Raw genomic sequence first — 18995 nt, forward strand, 5'->3', positions numbered from 1 at the left:
GGAAAGTTTACGACGACATCGCGAAAGTCATCGTTGCACCACTCAAATATTCGCGTTAAAGCGTCCACGAGCACGGACATTTCAGACAAATCCATGATAAAACACATCTGCTCTGCGTGCACGTTACGATAAAAGGAGAAAAATGAAAAGGATGCGTCTGTAGAGAGAAATAAATGTAAAAGACAATTTGTATTTGTAGAGACTGGTTAAGCGATGACTGATTTTTAAAAATTCTCTTCCTTTCCACCCCTACCACGTCTACAACCATCGTGATACCGGTAGACTCGTTCGCCGGAGACTCGAGAACATTTCAATATCTATATTTCTCGTAAAAATGCATCTGAAACGTCGTAAACTAAAGCGATTATTCCAGGAACGAACCTGCGATTACACATCTCGGAGTACGCGGTTCTCGCAGCAATTTTTCCTTCTTAAGAAGGCAAGAAGCGTTCCCAGGACGCTGTTTAATCATGGAACGCGAAGACAGCAATCGGGAGCGGCGTGGAAGCGCACCTGGACGCGAACTCGCTTCGCGGCGACGCGTTTATCAAGCGCAGGGAAACACGTCCATCCGTAGATAGCAGCGGAAATATGGCGGTTGGAAAATTTTGCCACCGCGGGGAATTGCATTTTTCGTCGTTAAAGTGTCTGGACCTGTGCGCGTGTACGCGCGACCAGTCGCGCACATACGTGCATAATGCGCGTATAAAACGGGATTCCGCAAGATTGATTCGCGCTTTTATTTCCCTCCTTCGAGCGCGCGTTCGTACCCGACGGATTTCCGTAATAGCGGGATTCGCAGTTCCGTGAAATTTATTGCGTTCATTGGACACGGATTTCGGTATGATGAGACACGTTTGATCTCGTTTCGCGAGGTATTCGGGATGCTACGTGATTTAGTGGTTGTTGGGATTTGGCAGATGGAAAGTGATATAATGCTTGGGTTTGATTCGTAGAATAATTTTAAAGATGTACGATAGTATTTTTGAAAATACGTTATTAACATCTGACAAGAGCATATACGAGTAATATATGAAGCTAGATTGTAGTATTTTTGGAAGCATATTGCATTATAGGTTATTCCTTATATTCTTTCGTGTATTTATATTACGGTATATTAAGATAAATGGCGAAGCACGTGAAAGCAAATTTACGACTGTAATTCTGATATTGATTTTGTAATTACAACATGTTGAATTCATAAAGTGAGGCTTGATGCTGTCATACGAACACTACGCAGGGAAGACACCTTTCGTTCTTCGCACGAGAACAGTTTTAAACCAACCGTTAATCGATCACGTATTATCAAAACTATTTTTTTATTCAATTTCTTTTTTTGGTCGACTATATTTTGAACGCACGGCAATTCATATTATACGTGCGTTATTTACGCCAGTAAAATATTTCTCAGAAGGACGATACAATGATTGAAAAAACGCTCTCTTCGTATTTCATAACTTGAACGCTAAAATAAATATTCCGATATTACAAATATAAAAAACAAATGTAATCACGGTATCTTCAAATGATGAAAACCATATCGTTTTGAAAAGGATCAATAGAATATTCGGAATGTTTCTCATTTTTCACGTATGTTCGTTCGGTGTTTACTCAATTTTTCGGATAAATGTAAACAAGATGCGCGCGCGATTTATGCGGATTTCCTTTGTGGATGCGGTCACATGCGCCGGTTATCGTGTTTGTGGATATCATCGAGGTTGGTTTTTAATATTCAGTTATTGAAAGTTTTCAACAAGCTCGTTTCGCGATAGATACGGACACGGGATTTATGAAATAACACGGGTTTCCATTCGTGGCCACCCGACGCCGCACCCGCACAATGTAAATTCCTCGAATGAAATAAAGTTTCAATAATATAACGGTTGTTTTTGCGTGGGCGTTAATTAGCGGCAGCTTCGTTGCTAGGTATAGCATTCTTGTTATCGTTTGCGCATGCTTTTTCTCGCAATTTACAATTCATTACGTTCCTCTCGGAATGCATTATAGAAATTTAAAGACCGGCCAGTAGAAATTCATCAGGAATAATTTAATAATTTCGAAACTGACGTTGCACGCGTGTGCGTTGCGATAATTAGTATGTTTCAAGCGAAAACACGAAGCAAGAAAATATTTATAATGGACCGTGCAAGTGATACGTTCTTTCATTTTAATGAAACTTTTACATACGAAATAAACGAATTTTTATCAAAGTATAACGTTACCTGCAGCTTGAAATAATTAGTTTTACGCGGAATAAAGTTTATAGGTATATATTATACACCAGAGCGAGGAAATTACGAAAAGAAATTGTTACCGTTGGAATTTTTCAAGTTGCTTGCTTTTTAAGAAACAATCATTCGCGTGTAACGCGAAAATATTCTTACATAATATTCTATCGACGCGAACGTCACATGAAAGCGAATTGGAAAGATTTGCTTGGCATTTCTTCCATTTAGATTCTACAATTTTATGAAACTTAAAAATTGCAGTATTTCTAACGTGTCTCGGTTCTTAACGAATCGATTCTTTACATTTTTGCCAGAACAAAGGAAACACGCTAAAACATCTCGTAATTCTTCCTTTACCTCTTTCACAACATCCTCGATCTTCCCCAAATCTGAAAACTCAACGTCTACGCCAACCCCTCCTCTCATACCATCTCACAAACATAACAACATTCATCCTGCTTGCTCTGGCAAGAACAAATGATAGAACAGAAAGGAGAAAAATAAACGCAGAACCACTTAAAGTTAGCGTGGAGCCATCGCGAGAGTACAAAGCGAAAGGATCGATCCTAAGGGAAGCGAGGCGGCGAGAAAGGGAAGGTTGGTCGGCGTCGAAGTTGGTCCATGAGGGTTTATCGAGAAAACGAAGGTAGTAGGTCGCGGCTCGAGTGGTTGGTAGAAAAGGTGGCTATATACAACTGTCTCGGTCGCGAAATATTCCCGGCCCGTCGAGGCTTTCTCTCCGCGTCCCATTCTTCGCGGCTGCCCTTTCGCAGTTCCCTTCCTTTTCTTGCGCCGCTTCGCGTAATTACGTCAGAAATGAAAGAAAAGCGCCCCGGGGGCAAGAGCGTTTCCGTGAAAGGCGACCCGTTTTATTATATGCGGCTAGGACGTTACCCCGATAGAAGCCAGACAACTTTTTACCCGGAGCAGCCGCGAAAGACAGGCCAGCTCGTTTTTCTCCACTTTCATAGGGCGTCGCTGCGGACCAGGGCGGCAGAGGAGGACGAGGGTCAGAGGGAAAAGTCGCGTCTATAATTCGCGGTTAAAGTTCCGTCGCTGTTCCTGACGTGGCTCCGTCTTTCGCCGAGAGGCTTCGCTAAATTATATCACGGTGTCGTTATATCTCGCGTCGTCATCCTTCGTTCACCGTTTCAAAAGCGTTTCAGGAACTCTCGTAGAGGAATTTGTGGCTGATTTATCGTATCGTAATAAGGCGATAGTTACAGCGAGTACGTAGTCGGACGAAACGATGTTTCGACGTGTGAAACTGAATCTGATTCGAAAACTGGAACACGTAAATTCATAAAAATATACACAATACGTGTTTGGTTACATTGATGTATCGAATTCGTCGGAACGTCGATTCGTTTACCGTAATCATAGTCATGAATGGATCAGCATGATCGGAAAGCATATACGGAGCTTGATAACGGCGTTTAATTTAGATTTTAACGATGATCACTTTCATCGTGTTGATAATTATAAATGCGTAACGACCTACGCTAATATAGCGGTCGTGACGCTTCGATCTGTTATTTTAATTAGAATTTTTACGATACATATAGATTTGTGATGTTCGTAAAAGAAGGCCGTGTTTCCTTGGTCTATTATTTTGGTCCAATTCTTTGGCACACAGTAATAATTTGTGTTAATTGTAGAATTCTATAAATAGTTTCACGAATATTGAACCTTCGCGTGTTGCACATTACATCGTTTGAAGAATGGTCTCTGTTGCGTGTTCTGAATTTATCAAACCGAATCTGTTGTACTTGTAATCGTCGAGAAATGTTCCAATTTTTGGCAAGGAAGTATCTTCGGTATATTAATATCTGTTGTACAAAAGTTGGTACGTCTTTTGGCAACCGCAAGCGTAACAACTGTAGTTTGATTAATTAACCGTTATATAGGGTGTATTTACTGTTATACACATATCGAGTTAAGATACGTCTGTTAAGAAACAGACGTATGTAGGCATTGTTTATAACGCAGAATCATTTCCATGTTCGTACATTGCATATGTTATGCCATAATTAATTATACTGAAATGTAAATAATACAATCATTCTTATTTGGATCTATAATATTAATTTAATATTCTATATTCAAAGATGCAAAAATATAAAGATAGAATAATATAGATATATTTCGATTACAAGTACGTTATAGGAAAGAAATTAAATACACAAATACCTTCAAATAAGAGAACCATAACTTGCACTAAATTTAATCGATAATAAAACGGAACCATTTCTCTAATTGCCTGATATCCTAATAATCTTAGTTTTATTTTTAGTCTGTACTTTTCGTTATTTTTCATGACTGTATGAAATCGCTCTTTAACAGGCAAACGAGGCACAGTTGTTTATTCCTATTTTGAAAGTAGGTAACGCGACTTTAAAGAAGGAGACGTCATCGTTAAACTGCAATAATCCGTTGCAGCAAGAGCAACAGAAACAAGGACAAGTAATTTTACGAAGTAAGCGTTCCGTTTGTCAATAGCAGCGACATTAAATGCAGATTTCGCTGGTAGAAACGACAAGTCCGACAGTAAGTTCAGTAATTACGTTTTTCATCAATCTTCATTCGCGGAACGAGTTTGACGGAGAGAGGCAAGTTATATCTCGCGAAATATTTCGCCGATGGCCGCATAGCGCGCTCTTATTCGCGTTTTGTTTTCAGTTATTGCTTCGGTTCTCGATCGTGACGTGACGGAATTATCGTGAACGTGTAATATTGTTCTTTTATAAGATTTGACGTCGTATTGATCGTACAATCGAGGCGAAGTTGTAGGCAAAGCGACCAAGTTCACGTGTACCTTCTAGTTTGCTGCTTGCTTCCTTCGTTCCACACAATTACATATTTTCATTTCCTATTTTATTCTTCGTTTTTTCCTAAACATTTTCCGATATCTATGTATATTGTCCACTTCCTTTTTTCCTTATTTTCTGTCTCTATATAAATGTAAAGATATTGGCGCAAGAAAATGTAATGATCTCACATTAGACTACCATTTTAATTTGTCGTTTTACCGTCGCATAAACGTTAGGATAAATCGTCGTAACTTTCATTTAATTATCGCATAAAATACCTCTTTAGAAAAAACCAAAAAAAAAAAAGACAGAAAGAAAATATAATCAGCCTCTTTGCACGAACCGCAGTTGCTTTATTTATAATCGAGTAAAATTCCGCTGGAGCAGAAAAACCAAAAGCAAGAAGAAAAAGCAAGTAAACCTTGCGCGCCCAGTTTTTAACCATTTTTCGCGCGAACAAACAGCGTGCAAACGGTATTACGCTGGATCGGGTCCTGGCGAAATGGCGAATCGTAATTTCATGCGGATACGTTATTCCGTCGAAACAACCAATTCGCAGAGTCATTCCCGGTAATTGTGCTCCGCGGCCAGTGGCGGCAACGCAGCGGACAAAAAGATAAAAGTGGAAGAGAGAGGGCGAGAGAGAGAGAGAGAGGGAGAGAGAGAGAAAGCGAAAGAAAAGCGCTTCGTGCACAATGGCGGTTTAAAAATGTTAGCCTGGCCGCGCGCATTGAAGTTTTTACACGGTGGATAATAACTTTTAATGAAAACAAACGGCCACCGCGCCGGACTCCGCTTCTGTTTTGTCGCACACGCGCCGATATCCACATTGAAACGCACAGCCAACCAGAGAAATTCGCTGCGAAATCGATGCTCTTCGATTAGCAGACTGCTGTTCACGACCAAGGATCACTAAAATATGGTGCTTTGTCGATGAGTTACATAAACAATATGGTTATGTTGTTTATAATCGTATATCTTCTTCGTAGTTAAGTTGATTTGTGTCTATAGAAACATTTATAACTGTTAAGGTTATTCAGTGGATGGAATTAAAGAAATGCGTGGGCAAACTGCAAGGTATTGAAAGTATATATATTGTGAATAGTAAAATACAAAATATGTGGTACTATGTAAACTGATCCAGATCCTCTCGCTAGCAACGTTACCCTGAGACTAAAGACAACTGCCGAAACCAACGTCGCACGTGTACCGCTTATCGTCTTTCCTCGACGCATTCTTTTGTCTACGCGCTATCGATGACCTTAGGCTCTTGAGAAACCGAAGACCAGATGTAGAGTTTTCTCAGAAGTGACGATCACTTCAACAATAACGTTTAATCTCTTAGTATCGAGCACTCAGTTATGTTCGAAATATAAGAGAGCATATAAGAATGGATTGATCACAGGGTTAATTTTGCTGAATTAAAAGTAGAATAAATTACATTTCACAAATATGTAGGGAGATTTGTAACATAAATAGCGATACAACATCGTGGCAGACAGAGGCAAGACAATCGAAAGAAAGGATGGAAGAGAAACATTAGAAACTGTAATGACTAAAATCGCTGAGGGGTTGAAGACCAGTAAAAGGGGCAGGAAGGGTTGTAATTACGCGATCTTCGTGACTGGGATAAGGTAGAAACGACAGGCAGAGACGATGATTCGAGGGAAGAAATGAAAAGAAGAATAGAAAGAAACGAATCTCTCGATCTAGTCATTGTACATATATAATATATACGTAGGCTATTTCACGAAACATTTAATTCTCACAAAATAAATCACATAGAGGATTATGAAATAAATATGAAGAAAAGAAACAAAAATTCGAAACACGTGAAAAGAATTCCTATGAAAGCGTATGATTTATTTTAATAATATCAAGAATACCTTTGTAATAAACGATTCGCTTATACAGAGGCAGGTTTTTGCGGTGAAATTTTTTGTTCAACAAGGTAAAATTATTCTCGATCCCGAAAAATTCTATTCAAGCGATTACTAAAGCAACAGGAACTAAACTCTCTCGGTCGTTTTGTTTAAAGCATAGAATCGATAGCGACGATTCAAAAAAGCCGATTGATAAAATACGTATACATCGGCGAACGGACGATTTAAAAATTACCGCTTAGAAATTGCTCCCCATTTGTCAGCAATGTTTGCACGCCCATAGACTCGATCCAAATCACATTCTGTTTGCCTGTGACAGCGCAAACAGCCGGAGTGCACCCGACAGAGGAGAGTCTCCGCGTGCATTGATGGAAAAAAGAGTTGGGACGGTGTTCACAGGTGTCCTGTGCGCGAAAAACCAACCCCTACAAAGTGTGTTCTATCTGTTGTACGTATGCACGTCGCTCGCGTTTTGTTGCCACAGCGATTCGAGCGCGACTGTTTTGCAACAATAATTCATCCCTTGAACGTGTCGCGTCTGCATCCTATATCTTTTTTACTTGTTTCTCCTTTTGCTCCTTTTTTACTCTTTGCCAATTGCATTCTCGCAGACAAATCTGTATAATATGCTAAGATCGCTTATCATTTCTGAATATTTACAATTTTTTCCTTTGCTGGTTTCGCGCGTTGTTACCATTTTTTTTCTCTTGGCCATTCGAAGAATCAGTCTAGTTGACGGACATGGAATCGTGAAGAAATCACGAATGCTGTTACGTAGTTGTTAAAGGAAGGTTGTTTAAGAACCTTATGCTTTGCATCAGATTAGATTTTAGTAAAAATTTTAGCGGAATTCTTTGCTACTTTGTTTCGTTACGAGTGCATAGAATGAGAAAGAGAGTAAAAATATAAAAGTTTGAACAGAAAAATCTATCAATCTAAATTTGGCAGAAGAAGATTATAGATAGAAAACAACAATCACAGATTGTATTACTATTTGAAGAATTTGCTTGTGAAGACTTTGTTTACCTTTCTTGATAGGACAGAACAATTAATATGCTTGAGTCGCTTCAAACTTTAAATGTACACTGCAGGACATGACAACAAGACAGGGCAACAGCGTAAGATTCAAAGTCTCAAATTCGATAATTCGGACAAGATATATAAAAATCTGCCAGAAACCCGCTATGGAGAAACTCCATTTCTTTGACCCGAATAATCGATACAATATTTTGCGTTTAAATTCAAGGAATCCGACAATCGCTGGCGAAAACGAGCGATACAAAATTCAGCATACCGTTCAGAAATGCTTTCACGAAACACGATATAACGCAAACATCGCAGCAGTGTATTCGTCGTTTCCGAATAATTTCACCGATTTCACCACTTTAACAACATATTTTTTCCCGCCACGGCGAACGCGGCAGCCGTTCTCACGAAAATATCATGTTGCTTTTCATTTAACGTGGAAACACCGACATTCACTCGGTTAGCCGTGGCTCGTGTTCCGCGTAAATTAACGGCTTCCCGACGTGGTATCGAAGTGTATCGTCGGTTTTCAGTCAATTAATTGGCCTGCATTTGTAAGAATTTCAATCTCGGTACGAGAAAACACAACGATCGAATATTCCGCGAGTCGAATCGAAAAAGACGATACAACCGCTGATGAAGTTTCTCTGATACAGATCGCGTTAGAGTTTGCCATTTGGCCAGAATTATCGTAAATAGAAAATTTATTTGGTAGGTACTTTTTTTTGAGGTTCTAGATGCGTATAATCTTGCGAATATTGTCTCGTAATACTTTTGTTACCATTTTGCAAATATCTGAAATATCATGCACGATATTATCCGAAAAGCTTTTAATTTTGTAATTGCTTATGACAAAGATAAGGCAAGAGTTTAACAATAGCCATAATCGGACAATCATTTATAATGATCCAGTTTCGCACAGCTAGCTGATTAAATCACGCTACGACAGCTTGCAAAGTCACGTCCATATTGCATACATCAGACAAATTTTCGACTTCAGCTGAAATTGCGTGCACCGGTTAACGACCATCAAAATTCAATGAAACCGATACTAAAACCACTACGAAACAGCGCATGAACTCCATCCAAAAATCCCCGGTCCACCATTGTCACGTTTCATAAACTGACGATTCACTCGTTTCAAAATTACCGAGCCGCGCACACGCGAGAACTGCACGATAACCAAAAATCCTCCTTGTCGTGGCACAAATCGCTTCGCGACGTTCGTTACAAGCGTTTACGAGCGTTGCTCTTCGAAGCTGGTATCGGTCGTCTGACAAACGACACGATGGTCACCGCAAAAATATAAATGTCGTTGCAGCAGCGAAGGGTGAAACGGGCGCAGCGGAGGGAGTGAAATCGCGTGTATCTCTTTTTCGAGCAACCGCCTTGCAGCTTAATGCACTGCAGCAAAACGCACTTTACGCGCGCCAGAAAAATGAGGGAACAGGCCGTGCGTATCGCACCATCATGGTGGTCAGATGCTTCGTAAACAATGTGTTCAGCACGCGCTACCCCTCGTCCAACGGGTTACAAACTGGATACGACCATTTCGCGGCAATAATTCATCGGCGGTGAACATTTATGCGCGCTGGTGCGCGTCCCCTCTATGACTTTTTTCGTGTCGCGTGTACGAGAGCCAGTCCGTGCTTTACACGCTTTGAAAAATATTTTATCGCGCCGATCTTTCTCGCACTCTCGATTTCCTTCGCTATCAATGAGAAACGATCTTCCTGCCTTTTTCTCCGTTTCTATGTTACTGTCTTTTTGTTGGCTTTGAGTCCTTGTTATTTTCAACGAGCTTTCTGCATTTCACAGGTTTATTCATAAGGTTGGAAGAGGAGAAGTTGGCGTCGCTTTTTGGGTTGTTTGAGATTTCTATCTGAAAGTTAAAAAGGATAATTTGGACGGTTACCTTCTTTAGCGATCGCCAATAAAATCGGTTGACATCGATAACGTAGTAGTAATCTCCAATTTTAAAAGGACATACACGTTAACTATAATACTTGCTACCTGTAGCAAAAGCAAATCACTGCAATTTCCCTAAATCCCGAACACCATCTTCTATGGCATTGATTCAATCGAAATCTTAGACCGCTATGATCCATCTGTATGCGTCCCCTCATCCTTCCGACTCTCTGAACCTACGCGCTGAAGACCTCCACTGTGTTCAGTGGCTCACGAAAAGTTCCACGTCCATGTTATCATAATGTACGTAAACTCCAGGTTAAGAACTTGTATTTTATAAAAGAACTTGATAAAAATATGATATCGATCTGTGTCAATACGTTCACTGGTATAATACACTCGTAAAATGTATTACAAGTGTTCGGATACTTCCGTGAGCTATCATACATCGAAGAACGCTGAACGACGTTGAATAGAGATACACGCTGTTCGAATTAACGTCGGAAGCGAGTTGGAGACGGCTCAGAAGAGCGGAAAAAAGATTCCTCGGCGGAAAATCGCGCGTTACGTCCTAGCGAAGGGGTGTGCGCATTGTTAGGCTGTGTCGTTCGGCCGGCAGTCGTTAAAGCGAATATTACGGTAATACGGAGAAATTGTGGCCGGCCGAACGAACGAAGAGAAACCAGCGAAAGGGACGACTAGGTGGTGGCATTTGTTCGCCGCGAGCTAGACCGTGAATTTTCCAGGGACGAGCGATTGCCTGGCGTCGAATACACAAAGCGAGATCGCGCAACAACGGCTCAACCGTCTCTGTTTCTCTTCTGGCTTCTCTTCTGTGTCTGTACAGTCCTGTGCTCTTTCTTTCTCACCAGACACGTTTCGTTCGTTCGTTGTGGGGTAGGAACGCCGGAACAAAGCAGATTGCTCTCCGGCCGGCGTTAAGTTTCCTCGCGGCGGCGACGGTGGCGGCTTAATGACTTATCAGACGGGAAAATAGCGTGAAAGTGGATTATTCAAATTCTTCGCCTCGCGTATTATTATGCATGGAAAATTATCAGCGGCGGCCTCCACCGGGAGGCGAGTTTGATTACGACCTGAACGAGCTTTCTCCCCGAGACCCGCGTCAACTTCTTTCGGTAGCTTTGTTTGTTGCGCAGGTGGATCCGTTGATTTCAAGCGTGTTCCGTGTGTTGAATTGTTTTTCTCGCAGATCGACGCTTATTTATACCTGACTATTGGTTGGTTTGTGCGTTTATGCTTCGATTTAATTATCAGCTGACTAGTTGCACGTGACAACGTGGCGTGGGAGATGTTGGTATTTATACGTGTATCTGCTAGTGATAGAATTTGAATAATTAAAAGTGAGACGTGTTCAAATGAGAATGAAAATTAGAGTATATTATTTTACTAATATCTTTCTTCCGCTTAAATTCTCTTAATTCAATGATGAGAATGTTATCAGTCCTCTTAAAGTTTCCAAATTTTCCAAATTCTCGAAAATCCTATTCTAAAATGAACGACCATTAAAGAATCAGGCGAATCACGCAACACGAGCCACTCCTAATCGATTATGCCCGAGCATCACGAACTCTGTCACGTCTCGATAAATGGCCGTAGATTCCTGGCGTTCCGGCGAAACTTACGACGAAGCCTTCAAGTATGAAATCCACGCACGACATGGGCGTGTTTCGAGTCGTCTCGATAATTCACGAAATCGATTGCATAGGGGACGAAACAGGGAACCGGGTCTTTTACGACTCTGCCCCGTATTTGCGTTATAGTCGAGGAAATCTGCGTCCTGTGCTATAGTGCGGTCTCATTGCACCGATACACCGAAGGTGTACCGGAAACGGCTACATAGAGATGCTCTCAGTCTGCGTATCCGCATTGTTATGGCCACGTTTCCGGTCGTTTGTCCTACGAGGAGACATTCTGAAATCTCCTCGTCAGTTGTGCATTGCGTTTCCCTATTCGGCTTCGGTACGCCTTCCTCGAAGATCGTAAAGCGGTCTTATCGCGCCGACAACGCGACACGCATCGGACGTATCGAGGAAAGGAAGATCGTTAACGATCGGAAAAATCGTAAAGAATCGGCGATATGAGCCGATGTTAGGTTGCGTGAAGTCTAAGAATACCGATACGTTAGGAGTTAAATCTTCGAATATCGATTGATCAAAGAAGTTGAAATATTTTATACGCCAAATACTGCGCACGATACAAATCAAAAGAACTTGGTAAAATTACCAAATTGAAGCCATAAAATACATAACAGAACAAACGTGGATAGGACTATAACGATAAAAGCTTGACTGCCAGAAACTCTTAACAGCGATCGCGATAAAATCGCGGTGGCAAGCACGTGAACGCAGACGCGTTGCCATTGTGGAGAGCAGCAGGTGCCATTCGGCGAATGGCAGCGTTATCGCGCATTCTCCGGTTCCAGGTTATGTCAGGGTTACGCACAGCCTATTCAGAAGTGGCCATGCACCATGTTCAAAGGGCCATTACGAAAATGACCATTAAAATAAATTACTCTCATCGCGAGCAACGTAACGCCCGGCAACGCTCGCCAATACCTTGGAATACGTGGCGCGGAAATAGTTCGCCGCGTACGAATCAATTTACGCAAATAATGGCACCGGGAATAGGGCGCAGGGCCGCCGGGCGAAATTTTCACCGGCAGAAACAGTGGACCATCGAACCGAACACCTTTGTGCACAGGAAAATGTTCATCCTCCGTTGGATTTTGGTTACACGCCACGATAGCAACTGAAATTTCGTGATGAATACGAGTTCTAGAAATGGTCCATCCCGTTACAGTTATTTCGGGCTGCAGGTGGCCGAAGCCATATTTCAAGGAATTTCGAATGGATTATTGAGCAGTCAGATTTGAAATGAATGGCGGTGGCGAAGTTATTACTGGAAATCTTTTTCTAGTGTTTGGTCATTCCATCGCTTGTCCGAAGTATAAAGGTCTTTTCGGACGTAGAATGAATTACAAATGTTTTTAGCTGTAACTAGTTTAGCGCGTTCGCGTAAAATAATGCCGTGTGTTCGTTGTTACGAAAATTCATCACGTTTTTCGAAGTCACGAAAATCTATCGCGGTGGAGAATGAAGTTAACGCTGAATTAATTATGAAAAAAATGAGATTGTACTTTTAAGCGTTAAAATACATAGATTAGAATTTTGTAAATCTTCATCTTTATACACTACTGTGCGATTCTCAATACGCTATTTTTAACCACGGCATAGTTTTATAAATAGCGTAATATCAATTTTGAAAGCTATATGAAACTAAAGTAGACACCGGCTGAATTGGCCATTTTCCTTCTGTTTCATTCTTGTTATAGGAAAAAGAGGATAGCAGGGATGTTGTAGATTAGGTAAGAAAAGCGGAGGGGACCCACATGTAGAAAGACAAAGGCAATATAAAAGGACAGATACAGAATGATATCTCTTAGAAAGATGAGGAGATAAAATAAAGAGGGTATACCTTTGCGAGAAGAAGGGCAAAGGTTACATTAGAAAATAAATATAATACCCGTATCTTTCTTCTATAAAAAGTCACTTAGAATTAATTGAATCGAACGATGAAAATGATAAATTTCTTTTGAAATATTGTTATTTCATATAAAATCCATTACTTGTATCTACACCAAAAGGATAATTTCTACTTATGGATAAACAGAGAGAGAAATAAAGAAAGGGAAAAGAATATGGACGTTTGTAGAGGTATTTTTCTTCTTCCTGCTATTTCCTCGTCGACCCCTTTATTTTAACGCTCGATATTACCGTTTTTAGAGGAGCGAACCGTGGCCAGAGCGTTTGACGGCGAATCGAGTGGCGGTACATCGAAATCCTTTTTCGACGCGATTCAGCAAATATTGACGCTCGCAAATTGAAATTTGCATGGACGGCGAAATTGGCAAAATATTTCTGCTCGTAAAAGAACGTTCGGCGACGCGCTGCGTGGCCCGTATAGCGAGAAATGGAAACCCAGCTATGTCGAGAAGCGACGACGTCAACGGTGTTTGCCTCTAGGGAATATCACTCGTTGCCTGACGTAAAACTGAACCCTTAAATTTAATATCACGCGTCCGATCGCCCCGAAAACATCTTTGTCCGCTTTCTTTCTTCGATCGAGTTACTGTCCAAAAAGAAAATTTCACTCGTTTGTATCGTACTTGATTAAGCTCGTTTCTAGTCTTCCATTGTTTATTGTAATTTTTGTATATAAATAACTTCAGTACTGTCTATACCAAGATACTTGTAACGAAGCTGTCCACAATCAGCGTTAAATCGATATAATTAACGTAATTCATTTCTGTAATCAATTTTCACAAATTATTCCACATTCGCAAAGTGTACATTTATCGGAAAGAAAATTTGAACATTCTCAGCCTCCAATTGTTTCCTAACGTCACGACAGATGCCTATCACCTACGTAGGGCGAGTTTTTTTTTTTATCAACAAACATTGAAACAATCAATTTATAAGATATATTAAACTTCAATTTAATGGAAGCTAACCTACCAAGGTTTCGTAATTTAGAACGCTATAAAAATTAATAAATCATTGAAACTTCGTAAAAGCAACGTAACCTTTGATTTCAAACAGCAGTTCACAATTACACCAATTCCTCTTAACTCTACTTCTTCGCGAACATTAAATTGATCATCCCACTGCAAGATATCAACTTTAATTCGTCTAAAAGTATCTCTAGCCTTCGAAAAATCTGATTCTCAACGCTATCTTGTAATATTTGCAGGGTCCGGTCGGGGAAGTGGGCGGCGTCAGGCTGCCGTTGCAGTCATTACATGGGTACGGATCTGTGTTCATGTACTCGGCGTCGACGAGTCCCGGGGGTGGAAATGGTCAGGGTGGCGGAGGCGGAGGCGAAGTAACCCTCCGCCTCCGCGAACCCGAGGACATTCCCGAAGAAGTTCTTGCACGCCTTGAAGACACAGCCACCCTCTCCATCTCCCTTCAAGGCGACGCAGTGCTAAGGCTGGGGGCGGCTGGTTCGAGTAAGTCCCATTTTTATCTCTTTCTGGTCACCTGTTCTTTCGCTGTGTTGGATAAAGAGCAGTAAATATTTTAACAGGATAAAGCTTCATTGTGACTTTCGAGAAATCAATTCGTTCAATTTGTTGTATCTGTTGTTATTGTAGCACATTTCGTGTAGATCACTGCTCAAAAGTTTTATATTCGTTTCAATGCCAGATAAAGTTAGGTCATAATTAAGAGACGTAGAAAAGCAAAGTTCTTGTGATTTATACAAAATATATGTAGGTTAGTAGCGAGAGTGTTAAGACATTCGAGCGAAGATATGTGCGTTTTCATCGTTATAAACTTGTTTTATTTGGTCAGTGAGGACTGACGAAATAAAAAATCATTGTAAATGTTAACGAGGGTGCAAATTCTGTATTGAGAGTAGCGATAGCTTGAATAACTGGTAAATTCGTTTCTTTTACTAACAAAGCTGAACACAAAATTATTAGTCATTAGTTTATAGGAATAAGAAGAACGTGGAAAGGACGTTTGAATGGGTTTAAATTAGAGTGTTTTAATTCGGTCAGACTAACTTTAATAAGGTTGAAATATGTTTAAAATAAGATTTATTTTGTGAAGATACGCTTTTATTATGCACGTATAAATCCACGTGGGAACATTATTACGTAATATTATTAATTCAAAATGTGCATTCCCTATAGAAATTCAATTACCCTCCGAATTTGCATATAAAACCGATGTTCTTTTTAACTTTATAATATCACCCTAAGAAACTCCGATTGATAGAATCTTAACACGAAACGAGATTAGAAATATAAAATGGCTGTAGAAACGTTGGTATTCTTCGGTAAAAGCATAATCGGAATGTCGAACTATAATCGAATGAACGTTCTCCACTCGGCTGGACGATTAATCGAGGTCAAATTAAAAAGTGTTACGGTGGTCAAAGTCGAGGGACGAGCGGCTGGACGATAAATAATTGGCTTATACGGTGCATAAATTCCGACGGGATCGCAGCCTTCGTGAAACTTACTCCAGAATTTATTATAATGGGAATCGCCCCCTCGTATTTTTGGGATCGCAATTAATTTTCTCGTTTCCGAAGCGCGCGCGTATGCGGCCTCGGGCAGATTAGCCAGCGCGTTTGCACGCGTGTGCGCAGCCTAATGCAGAATTATTTTACTGAAATACGCCGATCCCTGGCACGCATTATCGCCGATACTACTTTTGTGCGATGCATTTTTCGTTGATAAGCTGGCCATTCGTTTCGTTTTATCGGCGCTCGATGCTGCCGCTAGCCTGTCGTGAAATTTGTGAGCTCGATTAGTTGGTGAACGATCGTGCTGCTTGCTCGTATAAGTACACTTTATCACGTATTAAATATTCAGTTGTAAAATGTTATCCTACGAGGAAATCTTAATTTTACTTCAAATAGGAAGCCATGGATGCGATAGTTGGATTAAAACAGGTTATTTATTGGTCGTTGTAACTGATTCCGAAGTAGACGAGAGGTTGAAACGTGTTTCAGTTATACGTGTGACGTTTATACATAGGTTTAATCGCTTATATTATAATTAAGGGTGAAAATAGCGAAGAGATTAATTTTATAGAATCTTCAAGAAGAAAGTTATGTTTTTCATAAATTTATATATAGAACGATAAAATGTTAAGATCGAGCTGAAAGCTCGCAAAACACACGATCCACCAACCAATAAATAAACCAAAAATAAACCAATTTCCACGATGGAAATCTCCATTAAAACGGATTACACTTACGAACGTCTGAAAATGTAGCAAGAAACATCTTTGTAGAATCAGCGAAGCTATTTCATGAAACCGGAGCCGTTCGCTCTAAAAATACACGAGAACACAGTGACGGCTCTAGAAATCTAAATGAACGTCGTACTCGACGTTTCCCCTTGCCGCAATCGTCGGAATCGATTGCATTAACGATTAACCTCGAAGGAGATGGAGGCGTAACCTCGATCGAGTCTGCTTTCTCGAAAGACGGAACTTCCAGATTGCTTCAGTTTCGCGTATTTCCATTGAAACTAAACGTCTAGCTTTGTTGGTCCAATGGAAACGGTCGCAGCGCGCAGCTTGATCTCGATAAATCGCTTTAAGCATCGCCATTGCAGCCGAGACGGAAGATCGCGTTTCGAAAACATCAGCTGGAAAATAAAAGTTTTCTTATTGCGAACACGGCGTTCGATCTGTTTATTTGAAGAAACTTTTCGATTGAGATGGTCTTTCAAATGGCCAACTGTTCGATATTTCTCGCATATTCGTTCCAGCATTTTAAGTCTTCCGCTTCTTCGTCATTCTGTTTAACTTGTTTTTCAATACACGTACAAATGTAATAGCTTTACATTGACGGCTACGTTGCAGCGGATCGTATCATCGAAACAAGTATTACGTATTATATTTATCGATCACAGTGATAGAATGTGAATAGATTTTTAATATTGACGTTCTTGGAAATGAGATTTTAGCTAACGAATTTCGTTTTCTATTTTGAATTTATTCTAGACGCTTTATCCAGCTGTGTTTATAGCGTGAAATTTTAGAAATGAAAAAATATATATTAAAACTTCTTTGTTTCGAAAATGGTTTAACCATCTCAAAGATATGGTAGTCTCAGTTACCTTGACCACAGAGATTAAATATTTAAATGTAGCAAATCTTCTAACGCGAAACCAGAAGGAAAACTCAAACGAATAAATCGCTGAATTATGTAGGAAATTTTCGTTCATGGTCGAATCTAAATACTTTGTCTCGAATATTCAAAACTTAACAAAACAAGATACAAGAACGAAACAACACGAACAAAAATTCACGTGGAGTTCGAATTCTTGCAGTTAACTCGAATAACCTCCATTCATATTTCTCTAAACAGCTCTTAAAGCCATCTGGTTGTATCCACCTCGAAGGTCTCATTAAAAGCAGACATTCGTTTCCCGTATTTTTCTGGGGGAAACAGCAGACAAAAGCGGAGAATCCCGGGGCTTTCGCTCCGGCCGAGAGCAACAGAGGAACCACATCGGTAGAGAGCCAGTAGAAACGGATTAAAACTTTTATCAGGGCTTTCAAAGGCAGCTGGTCCACGGGACAGAGGGTGCCCCGTGGCTCTGCCGAAAAGAGGATTCGTGGAACGATCGAACGTTAACTTCCGGACGATTTGTCTGAGCCTCCCACGGTGGTGGCGGCTGCCTCTCGCGTATGCCGCGATAAATCCCGGATTTTCATAAGTTTCCTCTCTCCCTATGGTCCTTATTCGGTCGCGAGAAGGTCGAGCCATCGAAAGCTTTTTCGCCTGTCTCGTGGGCCACGAGTTTTCCCCCCTTCTCTTTCTTTTGCCTCGTATTCTAAGCGTTTCAGCCACGACGCAACGATCGAATCAAGATATATGTCCACCGTTTCTCTTTTTTTTCCTTTTTTTCTTTTTTTCGACAAGACGTAGCCGAGAAAGGAAATAGCGAGAGAAAGAAGGAGATTTATCGAAGTTGCGGCTTGTTATCGAGGCTTTACGTCGCTCGAGAGCCGCGATAAAGGTGCTAGCAATTGATTAAGAGGGTCGTTTGCGCCAAGGAAATGCTACTTCAAACGCGACCCCCGCCCGATCTTAGCCGCTTTTCAGGCCTCTTCTGTGTCACACCACTCGGATTCTTTTGTTCCACCTCGTTTCGCGTCAAAACTTTCGCGGTAATCCGACAACCTCGCCGGGAATTCGGAGATTTTACGCCGGTAATCTGGTACGTTTCACCTCGTTGTTCTCCTGGATTCGAAACTGATTTTATTTGTGTGCACGCGCAGCGGTAACAAAATGTAGATTGGAATTTGAGGACTTGCAGCTTTGGGTGATTATGAGGTGGTAAATAGTCACTCACATGTGGAATATATTTCGAATTTATTACTTGTAATTTATTAGGTGCCTTTTAGAAATTGAAGCTTTACGCACGGCAGTAATATAAATTTAATAAGATTACTTAAGAAACTAAAATTCGAGACCTTATAAAGAAATGTTAATAAGAATTAAACAAATTTGTACCTTTTTAACAATTATGTAATTAACCACATTATAATATATTAAACGAATTAAAAATTTCGTCGAACAGCATTTTATTA

At 40.5% G+C, this 18995-nt stretch overlaps 1 protein-coding gene across 5 annotated transcripts in view; it reads left to right on the plus strand.

Moving 5' to 3' along the window:
* Window positions 1-18995, plus strand: part of LOC132912642 (uncharacterized) — a 609022-nt gene that overhangs the window by 342372 nt on the left and 247655 nt on the right. For all 5 annotated transcript variants that reach the window (XM_060970231.1, XM_060970232.1, XM_060970235.1 and 2 more), the window contains one exon: window positions 14626-14884. In XM_060970231.1, the coding sequence (XP_060826214.1) occupies window positions 14626-14884 (259 nt within the window). The remainder of the gene's footprint in view (window positions 1-14625; window positions 14885-18995) is intronic.

This window comes from Bombus pascuorum, chromosome 12 (assembly GCF_905332965.1).
Source record: "Bombus pascuorum chromosome 12, iyBomPasc1.1, whole genome shotgun sequence".
NCBI classification, from domain to species: domain Eukaryota; kingdom Metazoa; phylum Arthropoda; class Insecta; order Hymenoptera; family Apidae; genus Bombus; species Bombus pascuorum.